This window comes from Epinephelus lanceolatus, chromosome 19, assembly GCF_041903045.1.
Source record: "Epinephelus lanceolatus isolate andai-2023 chromosome 19, ASM4190304v1, whole genome shotgun sequence".
In the NCBI taxonomy this organism is placed as follows: Eukaryota; Metazoa; Chordata; class Actinopteri; order Perciformes; family Serranidae; genus Epinephelus; species Epinephelus lanceolatus.
In genome coordinates, this window is record NC_135752.1 from 15927783 (window position 1) to 15941408 (window position 13626).

The 13626-nt window shown below is 42.5% G+C and overlaps 1 protein-coding gene across 8 annotated transcripts in view; it reads right to left on the minus strand.

Annotated features, from left to right (window-relative positions):
* sema4d (sema domain, immunoglobulin domain (Ig), transmembrane domain (TM) and short cytoplasmic domain, (semaphorin) 4D) overlaps nucleotides 1-13379 on the minus strand; it is a 50863-nt gene extending 37484 nt beyond the window's left edge. For 6 of the 8 annotated variants that reach the window (XM_033646937.2, XM_033646936.2, XM_033646939.2 and 3 more), the window contains exons 1-2: nucleotides 13234-13379; nucleotides 1304-1419 (exon numbers count right to left, since the gene is read on the minus strand). In XM_033646937.2, coding sequence (XP_033502828.1) covers nucleotides 1304-1341 — 38 coding nt within the window. In that variant the 5' untranslated portion in view covers nucleotides 1342-1419; nucleotides 13234-13379. Of the gene's footprint in view, nucleotides 1-1303; nucleotides 1420-5982; nucleotides 6235-13233 lie in introns of those variants that run through there. The other 2 variants (XM_078162280.1, XM_078162281.1) reach the window with 2 other exon arrangements.
* Between the last annotated feature and the right edge of the window lie 247 nt (nucleotides 13380-13626).

The window sequence follows — 13626 nt, forward strand, 5'->3', positions numbered from 1 at the left end:
GGATAAAGCTTCCAAGAACATCTTTTTTTTCTTGTTTGCCTTTTATGTTGCATCCAAAACACTTAAAAATTTCCAAAGCCTAAATGTCTGGCTCTGCAAAAATTGCAATGCATGCTCTTAAGGGAATGGCTTAAGTGGTGCAACCTTCTAATTTGCAAGAGAAATTCCCCACTGGGCAAATATAGCATTATCCAGCTCTACTAACCAACTTAAATATTTTATACTGACATTATATTGTGCTGGTGTTAGCCGCGGGTGCTACCCTGAGGCCTGCTGCATAAAAGTCAGAGTGACTCACCAGATTTCCCCCCTTTTCTTTCTCTCTTTCTCAAAACAGGTGCATTAGTAATAAATGGAGAGATGCTGAAGGTTGACTAAGTGCATACAAACACTAATTCACATCAACATTATACTTTCCTGTACGCATACAAACCTCCTCTGCCTCTCCACTAAGCCCTGCACATGCATCCATTATCACTACAATCCATCACAGTATTCTAAAAACAACCTGTTTCTTAGGTTTGGTGCTGGCCGAACTTTTTTTTTTTTCTTTTTAACTACCCCTTTCACTTGCTGTAACTCAAGCACATAATAGGCCTGGCCTTGTTTGGCCTTCGCCGTGTATTTTGCGCCTATCCCTTTCAGCTGACTGGCCCACACCACTTATTCCGCTTATTATGAACGCTGACAGCAGATTATTTTGCTTACTGCACCTAAATTCTCCGTCCTCTCTGTGTAGATCGAATCCAACAAACAGCAGAGTGGGAGACAAAGGCAAAGTTGACAAAAGAGACAAAAAGAGAAAAGAGATAGGGAGCAGGTCCAAAATGAAAAGAGGGAACAAGGATCCACAAAAAAAGAAATAAAAGGGAGAACACAGAAGGAGCAAAGGAAGAGGTAGAACAGCAAAGGCTCCAAACCTTTTAAATGACTGTGTTTTGTCAGGGAAATAAAGACCAACTAACAGCAGCAACATACCAGCACAGTGAACGAGAATGCAAATCAGCCCTGATGCAAATGTCATACGTCTTCGGGGGTAAAACAGACTGTCTTTATACCAACCCCCCAGCACAACACACTTCTCTCTGTGCTGCCAAAACCCCCCGATTCTCCTCCACTTCTGCACTGAAAACACACTCACACAAACACTTCCAGGAGACAATCTTGTGCAAAGCGAGAGAAGTGTAATCGCAGGGACAACATCATCTTCTTACTTCACGCTATACAAAGGAGCCACAGAGTACAGTGGGCTCTTTACACAAATACACAAACCACACTTCTGGAAAAAAGATAAACTGCTTACTTGTCTGTCATCGCGTCGGCTAGCGAATACTGATTCATTAAAACTCCTTTTCACTTTTCTTCACACAGTTGGAAACGGTTGAGGGAAAGGCCCAGGGCAAATGTCACAACACCAGTCTACAAGAGAGAAACAAAGCAATGTTAGATTAGAATAAATCATTCATCATTAACACCTACTGTAGGCAGACAAGAATAGATGATATCAATAACCGTATTTACACAGTGATCGTATCATGGGGCCTCTACGAAGTCTTTTTTTACACTGCTTTTGCATTTTTGCAAGCAAACAAATAACAGCAACATCATCCTGCCCCAGTGTGGGAGTTTACATAGCATGCTGACATTGCAGAGACAAAAGAGGCGTGACGAGCATGACAGGTAACGCAATAGCATCAGCTTTTTTGAGTTAGCTGCTAACTGCAAGCAGCTACTTTTCAAATCTGCCAGCAGTGGGTCACCTGCATAATACAGAGACAGTGAAGAGGCAGTTTAAATAGGGCTGTTAAGGTGACATAATTTAAAGCTTTAATTTCATTATCAATTAATTGTTTTGTCTATTAAACTAATAGTGAGAAATAGGGGTGTGCCATATCATCTCGTTCACGATAATTCTGGCACAATTTTTAACATCATATGACAAATTCATATCGTGATACTAGCGATATTTCAACTTATTGACAAACTGACGTCATACTGTTACCCACAGCAACAACAAATATGGCTGAAAGGGAAATTATTACCAACTCTGCAGTGGCTTGAAAAAGAGGAGCGGCTTCAGTATTGTAGCATAAAATGTGGTGTCGTTAAGCCCTGGACTTCTCCCGGACTCTTTTGGCAAGTTACTGCTCAGTGGGAACTCATGCAGTGGCTCTGCCGGTAACAGCACAGGATCTCTCTAACTTTTCTCTCATGCCATGCCCACACGAAATCAGTGTCATAAAGTGATTTTGTCATTAACCTTTGGTAAAGTAAACCTACGTGCTGCTTGCAGTTCGACAAAAAAACAACATAAATGTGAATGTGTAACAGTTATGGTAGCATGACAGCCTGTCACAGGTTAGAGCATGATGAGTAGAGGAGAAATGGCAGAGCATAAAGGTCCAGGTGGAAAAAAAGCAACTCAGTCATTTAGGATTTCGCTAAAAGAGTGACAAATGCCTGCCATAGCCCAAGTTGATGTATCCAAAAAGCTAGGTTTTAGACCTCTGGATGAAAGAAAAAAAAAAAAAAAAAAAAGATGTTCGGTCAACTATCATTAATGATAAAGAAAAAACAAATCCTGATCTCGGAGAAGCAAGAACCAGGAAATGTTTGCCAATTTTGCCGGGAAGACGAATAAAACCATGAATCGATTCCTTTTGGATTAATCTTCTGGTAATCGATAGTGTAACTGTGTAATTATCATTATAAATATTCAAACACTGAAAAGCAGGTTGATAATTGATGATAATTAGTGTGCAACATAATTGCACACTATTAGTGAAGTGTTTGTAATGGTGATTTAGTTCCAAGTTTATGCCTTTTTCTCATGAATTATGTACATTGTTTTCTTCTATAAGTATGTAGGTCAAGTAGCTAGATGATTAAATGTCCTCTGATAAGCTACAAATACTTCATAAAAGAAATGTTTGAGCAAATTGCTTTGATTGTGCTGCTGCATAAAATCCCCCGAACAGGCCGCGGTCCAGGCTGCTGGGACTACAGCTAACTTTGCAGACACGCTTCACTTGCTCACAATTAGCCTAGCAAGCCCTGGTCTCTTCAACTTTCTGGGGGATACTGTTACCATAGTTACCAAGGCAGCCAACCAGCCAGCTAGCTAGCATAAATAGAGTGCACCAAGAAATCCTCCAGGCAGACAGTATGAAGCCAATCAGAGATGAAGAATGCATTGTGTGACTGAGAGGCGCTGATGACAAATGCTGGATCAGTGCAGCTGGTTCATCACCCGGCACAAAAGCTTGCATCATCCATAAATCATCACTAATAAAAAGATAATATAAATTATCAGGAGGGTGTGACAGATGCCGTAATTTATGGTAATCTATAAACAAACACCTTTGCTAATGGTGCATATTTGGGAATGCACATAAATCAGCAGCTGTTCACTGCCAGTATTCACATTTTGAAATTTTAATGAGGCGATGAGCTGAGGCGCATCCTGTGTCCTGCTGGCTGATGTGCAACCTCCAAAACTGGTATTAGCTCTTCAGCTTATCTGCCTTTTCAGAGATTACGATAGCAGCACGTTAGATTTATAGATCATACCCAGTTATGTGTTAATGGACTGGCATTACACAGATTGTGACCTGCCAGAGTGGGATTTATGTTCCATAAGCAGATAAAGGTTAGATACCCAGTTAGATACACAAAATAGACCTGAAGCAGAAAAGGAAAGCTTTTTAAATCATGTTTTACCTCCGAAATATGTCTATTTCAGTTAGTAATCCGCTGATTAACCAAAGAGGACTTAATGGTTTTATGGCTGTCAGCTACAACTGGAGGGAGAAAGAGGAGTGAGCGTAAACCCCACCCAATCCTATCAGCCCCAAACCCAGACAGACAGCCACCAGCATCAGAGCCAGCCAGCGGCAGGCTGTCTGTGGGGGGATCTTGGCTCAAGAGGCTGACGTGCCTCGTCTTCCCTGCTTTCTTTTCCCCTCTTCCATGCTGCATCACCCCTGAACTCTGAACTCTGTATCTAGAAGACCTCTTTTCTAGTGTTTACCTGTCAGTCTGTCTCATCATTTTCCTGCCTAATGGAAGCTCTTTTTTCCATGCGCCTGTCTTCAGCGGAGAAACAGGCATTAGCTGTATACACCCAAGTAATCTCTAGTAATCAATTGAGTTCCATTTCCTCTGGACTCTCAGCCACTGTGTTTATGGGAAATATTTTCTAAGGAGGAAAAACTCCAACGTCACAGTTACCATCTGAGAAATTTTGACAAATTGGGGTGAAATCTGAAAGATTTAGGGGAGATTCTTGGGCTCATTCTTTGTTGAGTTGCCACAAGAATGTTATGGATGAAATGTCACAGCATTTCTCTCCAGAAGCACAACAAGTCTATTTCCAAATGACATTTCCATACATTACCGAATTGTCGAAATATGCAAGTCCATGCTTTTGCACAATGTGGCAATCCACCCAAGTATGAGAGCTTTATATGAAAAATGTCACGTGCTCACCCATGCACGCTGCTGTGATGATGTATGCAGTGTTTTCCTGCAAAGCCAGGAGTTCCTTACCCAAAGCCCAAAATTACACTGATGCCTTCTCACGCAAACAATGACACACAGCCTGGATGCTGGCACTCAAAAAAATACTGAACGCAGAGTGCAACAGTCAAAATGTGCTGCAAGAAATCTGCAGCTGGTGGTTTCAATAAAGGCCATGTGAATGCCAACAGAGAGAATGGTTTCTAGCAGTGCACAGCTGAGATAGAGATGTACTCAGAGGCAGAAGAACAGTGCTCTTTGAAGTGCAGCGATAGCACTTTGAAACACATGATAGCTAGCTTTGATCTACATAAGCCCAACACTCACAAACAATTAAACCAAGCATCTTTATAAAGTGTTTCAATGCCCAGTTAGAGAGAACAACTTATGGCACAGTAGAGGAAAATTTGAAATGTCCAACCTCGGAGGGCACTCCTTCCTCTCTTGAGGGAGATTTATGAACTCCTGACAACAGCCTGCCAAGAAAACCCAAACTGTTTCCACAGCTAAAGCTGGGCAGACACCGTGTGATTTTATTGTTCTTTTAACTCACACTTATACACATTTTAAATCAGCATTTCTGTCAGCAAGACCTGCGAATTTTATGCTCACACTGCACGGATCATTGACCTGCCACGACTTGGCTGATCACACTTGGTTATGTCTAGAGACAATTGCAATAAAGTTTATTAAAACAAGATGGCTGCATCCTGCATGTTGACATAAAGATGGACAGGCAGCGTTACTTCGTGCATTCTTTAAGAAAAATAGAAAAAAGTGGAGCCGCAGATGTCTGGAAAATGCAGACAATATGGTCTAAATTCAGTTTAATATCACAGCAGTGTCAACCTTATGTAGTTTGAGCGACAGCATGTGAAACACTACTCCAGTGATATTAAAACAAGCTCACCGCAGTTTGGAGCGGATCTCTTGACAGCAGATATGATGGAAATCAGAACATGGAACTGACAAGAATTTTGCCAGATATCAATCTGATGGTTAATCAGGCTTCGTGATCCAGTGACTGCACGCCAAACAACAACCAATCTGGCAGACATTCAGCTCTAAAATTAGGCTCAATCCATATAGTGTGTGCCCGGCTTTACTGTGAACAAAGCAGCAAACAGTGAACAGTCTTCGTTAAACATCTGAAATCTTAGCTCATAAAAGTGCAGCAAAAAGCAGCTGATCTAGGTGAGATATGTGGGTATTCTCACAAATAAAGCACAGCACAGTCCCACTCACTGCATCATGAAAACATGCCATCCACCACAACACTGAATTATTTACCTCCTGAACGCAATTTGAGTAAAAATAGCACTCCCTGTCCTGAAGACCCTCTCAGCTGCACATAGTAAGCATAAAAACATATCTGGTTGCTATGGCAGAGGAACGAGGTGTTGACATTGTGAGACGCCAGCAGTCGACACACTTGCACGAGCTGTTTTGCGACGTGAATCTTACCATAATCTGAGCAGGAGAGCTCCTGCAGGTTGACAGAGGAGAACGCTGAATGAGAGGCTCTTCCAACCTGCCTCAGTCACACTGTTATTACTGGGAGAGTCAGCGACGGTTTGCATGACAGATGAAAAAAAGAAAATAGAATATGATCATCCAGCACGAGCGGTCTGTCACCTCCTCCCTCTCTACTCCCCGGTCATGCTCCTTCTCTCTGTCACTCCCTCCTTCGATCTCCCTCTGTCTCTCTGTCTCTCTGTCTCTCTCTCTCTCTCTTTCTATCTTGCAGGATAAACACTAAAAAAAGCACAACAGGCTGCAAAGGGTGGAGGGACAGCACTTGCATTAAAGGGATGTTTCACTTAAACACATGTCAGTGGCAGGCTGTCTTCATGTGAGTGTATAACAAAACGCCCAGGTTTGCCTTTCCCCTGTCACAGCAGTCAAAACGCTGCTTGCCAGTGGGGAGCGACGGTGCAGAGATCACGCCTCTGGAAAGCGTCAATGCACACAATTGCTGAGGAGGGGGAGGGGGAATTTGGGGTGGCGAGTGAAGGGAAGGAAGATGAGGGGGAGGGGGTTAAGGTTGGGGTAGTGTGTATCTGCATCTGTGAGGTTGTGTCTATTGTTGTGGGGACTTTTTTTGTGAATGGGGACTGCAGGTCCAGCTGCTGCTCTCTCTCAGCACTGTATTTAGCCTTGGGTGATATATACACTCAGTCGCCTATTTATCAGAGACCTCCTGCGTAAACTTGTGCAGTCTAATAGAGATTCAACACAAGTTTCAACAGAGAGCACCTCTCCATTCAGCTGTGAAACACAGTGATATCCTCCACAGTAACAGAATGTACTGTATGTAGTCCAGCTCCCTGCTCCATTCCCTTCCAGCTCCCTGCTCTCAGCAACACAACGCTGGGAACCTTTTCAAAACATCAAGCAAGCTGTCAATAGCGCTGCAGCAACGCATCAGTAAGCTTCCTGCACTCTCAGCAAAAGCAGTCATAGCTTTGGGTGCAGCATCTTGGGAATCTTCACTGAGTTCCTGTGCTGCTTTCATAAATGCAATTATACTCCTGTTGGCGCTAATGCTTGAACTGTTGAAACTATTAAAGCGACTGAGCCTTGAAGGGTGTGGACCGTTCTTTACCTTTATTGTCACCTTACACGCTACACAAAGACAAACAGGAAACCAAGCTCAACATCCAGTGTTTGTTTTTGTATTGGCTGATCTGAAACCAATGTTCAATCACGAGACAATATTGCTGAGACATCCCAGGAATGCAGCAATGCATTATGCATGGCCAGTAACACATGGGCGCACACATAAAGCGCCGACATATGCCACTGTCTGCGGCTGATATGGAGCCAGATGCTTTTCTCTTTGCCAGTAGGAAATTATTCCAGCCTGAGGGGTGCTGGGGTACTAAGGGTGTGGCAGGGGAGGTTTGTGTGTGTTTCAAGAAGAGGTGGGGGTTGCCCCACATGTCTGTTTCGTCGAGCCAGCACAGCACACCTCAACATCAGAGCACTGCAGACTGGCCCCTGACCTTTACCCTTTAACTCCTGCAGGACCAAAACAATGAGGCTGCTGCAAGTCATACATCAACCTCACCTAGCTTGTTTCCTAAAAGACTCTAAGGAAACTGTTGTCATGTGCATCTTTCAGCATATAGTGCATGAATCCGCTTTTACATCTGGAACCTCCCGTCTACAACGAGCTTGAGATGTGCCCTCGTTGAGGACTTGGCTCAGATTCCGGAGTTATTCTCTTATCCTGAAGACTCCTCACGGTATCTGATCCCATTTTTTTCGGCAGTGGGAGCCTCTTGCGACTGCATGCATTTGCCAACGCCATGGACGTCCTTCCGCATGGAAGACAAGTGCTCCAACCACTACACTAGGGAGGCCCCTTCAGTATGTAGTACGTATGATTTCGAAATAAGACGATTTTGCCCCAAAATCAGAAATACATATTTGTCTGCTTACCTGTAGCGCTGTTTATCAAGCTAGATTGTTTTGATCAGCCATCGAGATGTCTGCCTTTTTTCCAAATAATGGGCCTAGATGGCACTCAGCTTTTAATGCTCAAAGCACCAAATAAATAAATAAATACACTGAAAAACTCAATAGCAATGTCTCTTTCTAGAAACCATGACCCGGTTTGTGAAGATAACCCACAGACCTTGTTGTTGGCAGTTTCAAGTAGGAACTATTTTCTTTGTGCCAAACTACACCCATCAACTGTATCACAATGCAAAATAAGGAGTGCATGTACTCAAAGATGAAAGGCTCATGCTGATGACCGCAAGATGTAGCCTAGATATTAATGGCATCATCCTCATTGAACTGTAATGTTAACTAGCTCAGTGGTGCTAGGTGAGCTAGCAGTAGATGCACGCTTTCTTCTGCGTGGTGATATGGTTAGCCGGTGTAGTTTGGTAGAAAGAAAATAAATCCTACATAAAACTGCTCACAACAAGGCCTGTGGATTATCTTGAGTAACCAGGTCATCATTTCTGGAAAGAGACATTGTTGTAGAGCACCACAAGCCAAGTGCCATCAATGTCCATTATATTCGAGAGAAGGCAGACATCTCTATGGCCGATATCTCCGACACTCAGCTACTCACACCAAATCAATCTAGATTAATGATAGCACTAAAGGGTAAAAGGAAAAATATGTATATCTTGATCTGGGGGTGAACTGTCCCTTTAAAGTGAGGCGTTATTGCAGAGTCGACTGCCGGGCAGATTCCTGATAATTAGATTGCTAATGAGCAGGAGGGAAAAACAAGGGGTCGTGTGTGTCCGTGTCAAAGACATCGCACCTTTTACAGTGACCTCCACAGCAGGAGGTGAAGTGCTACTGCCTGTACCATTTGCAGGTATTTCAGCCTTTTCTACCCGAGGAGACTGGCTGACGACCAAACTCAGCAGAGGGGCAGAGAAGAAAGCCTCTGAGGGCTCATGAATGGTCACCCCCGAAATCCATTAAGAGCTTATTCAATTACCTGACAGTCACTCACTGTAAGCATGTGAAGAAATGTGACGTCTCCTAAAAGTCTCTTTGAGGTGGTCGAATAATTGCATTTGGATCTAAAGAGAAACACCTAAAATGCAGTGTGTGTGCTTATTTGTGAGCTCCTATATGCAACACTGGATGCACTCCAGTACCAATTCAATGCTCCTAACTTTTTTTTTTACAAGAGAGAAATTTGACAAACAGCCAGGGCTTGGTCTGAGACCCAAACAAGGCATCCAAGTAAATAACCCCTGACATCCAAAACAAGCGCCATTTCTGCACAAAGTTCAAGTTTAAAACAAAGCTCTCTTTCAGCAACGCAGCTCCTGACTAAATTCCCATTTCCCACCCATAAATTGATAATTGATTTAAAAAGAGGACTCTACAGACGAGTTTGCATGCTTACGTGTGGTTATCATTAACAAGCAGGAGTGTTCTGTGTAATTTCATTTAGTGCATGTGAATCCTGTGCTCCCAATGAATGTGGGAAAAAGACAAACAGCGACTTAAAGATAGCTCAGTTTCTCCACTAATAGAATTTAAACAAATCAAACACAGACACACACGTGTTAAAAATAGCATAATTAGCTTTCCTGAAATGGGAAGTCCCGGGAAAGCAACATGTGTACAAAAATTTCCTCCTATAAAAAACAGGTAAGGGAAAGTCTACAAAAAGAAAGACTCCAGTTTACCTTAAAGACTGTGCAGTGAAAACAGAATGGAAAAAAGATTTGCATCTATTTTCACACAAAACAATACATCTACCATATTTACCCTTCTTTCCAATGGCAGTTCCAAACCCTGCAAGAGTCAATGACAGCCTTGCAATGCAAACACAACCTCTAACCTGAGGGGAAAGTCAGTGTGACAGACAGAAATGCCTGAGCCTCTCAGCGGCACGCAGCCACTGGTTTAATGATTTGTCTGCTGCTGGTGAATGATCACACAGCAATATCCTGTTCTGGCTAGCTCTGCGGGCCCCCCTGAGGGTCTGGCTGACATAATTCTGGCTTGCCCGGGTGCCACTGAAGCGCCAGCCAGCCCATCATATTGACAAGATCCGGGTGGCTGCCCCCATGCCTGATATGACCTAGCTGAGGACCTGTGGAATCAAAGTCGATGAGGCAGAAGAATTACTTACTGAGGGATGTCATAGCCTATGCATTTCGGTGAGACGCTAAGCGGTAGAGGAGGGCCGCTAATGAAGCAGTGGAAAACAGATTTAGAAAATACAACAGCTGTATTTAAGGGGAAAACTAAATAGCTGGCATGTTATAAAATTCCAGAGTGCTTATGCAATGTAAGCCTGTATATAACATGAGGGGTGTTTCCTTACTCCTAAGTGAGGAGCATTCAGTCCTTTAATCATATGAGTGGCTCATATGACTCTGACTCTGATATATAGGCTCATAATGAGCCGGTGTCAAATGTTAAAAAGAGTGTGTGGGAAAGACAAACACTGCAATTTCACAAATTCTTATGTTTATCAGGAACCTTGCTGCAACTAATTATACGTTTCATTAGAAATCAATTTATAGATTATTTTCTTGATTAATAATAAATCACAGTTTCCTGGAACCCAAGATGACGTCTCCCATTAGCTTTTTTTTGTATGTCCTACAGTCCAAACCTCCCAAAATATTCTTTAACTTAAGACAAGGGAAAGCAGCAAATCCTCACATTTGAGAAGCCGAAATCATCAATTTTTTTGCATTTTAGCCTCAAAAATTATTTCAGCAAATAATCAATATGGAGCTGAAACAATTAGGTGATTAAAGTAATAGTTCACCCCCAAGTGACCATTTGAGTATCAATTCCTCTGCTTCACAAGGCTGTATTCGTGAAGAAAACTCGTATGTGTCCAGTGAACGAAGAATCCAAAAAACGGAGAAAATTCTTGATGAATTGAAGTAAAAGGGGTCTTCGTTCACTAACCTGTACCGAACTATATAAAGACATCCATTAACAAACTGTCACTCAACTTGTGCGATATAATCCTCTTCAGAGCCAGACTCCACTGACAAAAAATGTAATTTTACCTCGCCGAACACGTGAGCTGCTGGGCTACCTCTGCCTCAATCAGTTAGTTAGTTTGTGTTATTGTATGACTCTGATGAAACTAACCCTTTAAAACACCAAAGGGGTCAAAAGGGCTGTTCTGTGTTGTTTTGGAAGTACCAAGCATACAACTGAATAAATGATAGAGGTGGGAGGAAAAGTATCGCAATATTTTTGTGTGGCAATATTGTATCGTCACACAGTGCCAAGTATGAATTTTTCAATTGTGTTAATTATCAATTCTATAAATACAAATTAAACTTTTGAGAGCCTAGTACTTGAGTTATATAATCAGCTGCTTTTTGGTCCAATGCATACATTTTGCTGCAAAAAAATAATGACTGAGGCGAGTTGAGCAGACTGAAAACTTTTTCTTATTAGATCCAACAGATGGTGACAAAGTTTTTTCTTAAAGTTTTTTTTCTTAAGATTTTACCGCAATATTGAGCATATCGCAACACATTTAAAATTGCAATAATATTGTATCGTGATTAAAGTATTGTGATAATATTGAATCGTGGAGCCTCTGGTGATTCCCACTCCAAATAAATGAGACGTGCATTACACTGCGCAAGTTGTGTGAGAGTTTTGCTGTGTTACACAATGAGGCAAATGACTTAAATTCATCAAGATTTTTCTCCATTTCTGGATTCTTCATTCACCAGACGCATGCAAGATAAACACAAAATCAACGTAACATGGAGTAAATATTAAACGGTCATTCCGGGGGTGAAGTAATCCTTCAAACAATTAATCAATGGACATAAAATTACAATTGAAACTTGTTTTCAAAGCAGAAATGGACGCTCTTCAACTTCTTAAATGTGAATACATGACAATAAATTGAACATCTTTGGGTAGTGGTTCAGACAAAATAAGCTAAATGGAGTTGCCCTCTCTGGTTTTCGAAATTGTGATGGTTATTTTGCTCGAACTTTTTAATGTTATAGAGCACGTTTCATTGACTGAGAGAGTAATCAGCAGATTGATCAATGATAATCAGTTCACTATAATTGAATTTAAAAAAGCAGTCTCACATTTGAGAGGCTGGAATGACCTTATGTCAGGCATTTTTGCTTCAAATCAATTTTCTGTCAATCAACTAACTAATTAATTGTTTCAGCTGTAATCCGAATCAATTCACATTAGAAGTGGGGCTTGTGAAGGAACCCATCTGTCCTTCGGTCTCTCCAAAGCCTGACTTCATTGCAGGGTTTAAGAAGGTCAAGAGACAGACCACGGTGATGATGGTGTACTTTGAATTATACTGCAAGGAGCCAAGAGAGTCACACAGAGACACAGGGACTTGAGTTAGCCAGGCCAGAGGGCAAATGGTGAGACAGACAGCAGCTCCATAACCTCTTATTACTCTCTCCAGTCCACAAAGCACCACAGCAACTTAGACTAGACATGCATGCAGGTGAAAGGTTTATGATCATCCTCTGATGGCTCCCAGCTGCACTGGCCTGCCCTCCTACCCAGGCTCAAGATGCCTTCCAGGCTGCTACACAAACATATCATGAGACACACAGCGGTGTATGCAGCAGGGGTTTGGATGGTTTGATGCTCCAGCCAGTCTTCATATAAACTGTGGTAACGTGGCTATGTGCTTCAGTGCTGTCAATAAAAAGTCTTTTGTTGCTGCAGTCAAAGAGCACCCTTGATTTATGCATGCCAAGGGTAGAAACCCCTGAGTGACCTCTGAGTGCCAGAATGGCATTTTCAAAGTGCAAGGGGAGTTTAATCTTTAAAAAGATTTGTGTGAGCACGGCTGGTGAACACGTAATATTATATTCAGGAGGTATTTTGCGTTTCAAGGACGGTGACAGCAGCGAGTGCGTGGACTCTTGGAGCAGCCAGTCGTCCGTTAACATCTTAGTTTTTACGCACCTCGGCTTTACAACGTCGCGGGAAAGTTTTTTAAAAGTTTTTGCGACGTGAAAACGGAGAGAAACGTCAATTATAGCGATGTTTTTAAATTCTTTTGGGTCTCGGTGGGGGTTTGGGCTACAGTGCAACAAGTGCAGCTGAGCGAGTCCGCGACAGCACGCATTTACACGAACAGCGGGGCTCAAGCTGCTGAAATAACTGAGCAATTTGAAACAGGAAAGTCCCGACGCTTCTCTGCTAGCACCGACCAAACTGTGCACTGGAGTTATAACTTGTGTCGTTACTCACCGTGGAGAAGGTTTCCTCTTTGTCCCGGTGTGTACGGAGATGTGCGTCGGTACAGCAGCAGCAGCAGCAGCAGCAGCGTGACAAAGTTTGGTTGGTCGCTCTCTCTCAGCTCAGCATGGCGGCTGGGGCCAGAGACTGGATTCAAACCTCTCCGGGCTGTGATATCAACAGACAGGGGGAGGGTGCTGGGTGCAGGGTGCTGGGTGCAGGGGGAGGAGGTGCTGGTGGTGGTGAGAGACCCAGTGGTGACAGAAGTACTCAAACCTTGTATTTAGTAATACTCGATTACAAGTAAAGGTCCTGCCTTCAAATTTGTACTTAAGTGAAAATATTCATTATGTAGAATGCTCAATTTCAGAATAATTTATACTGTAATATTAGATTATAATTATT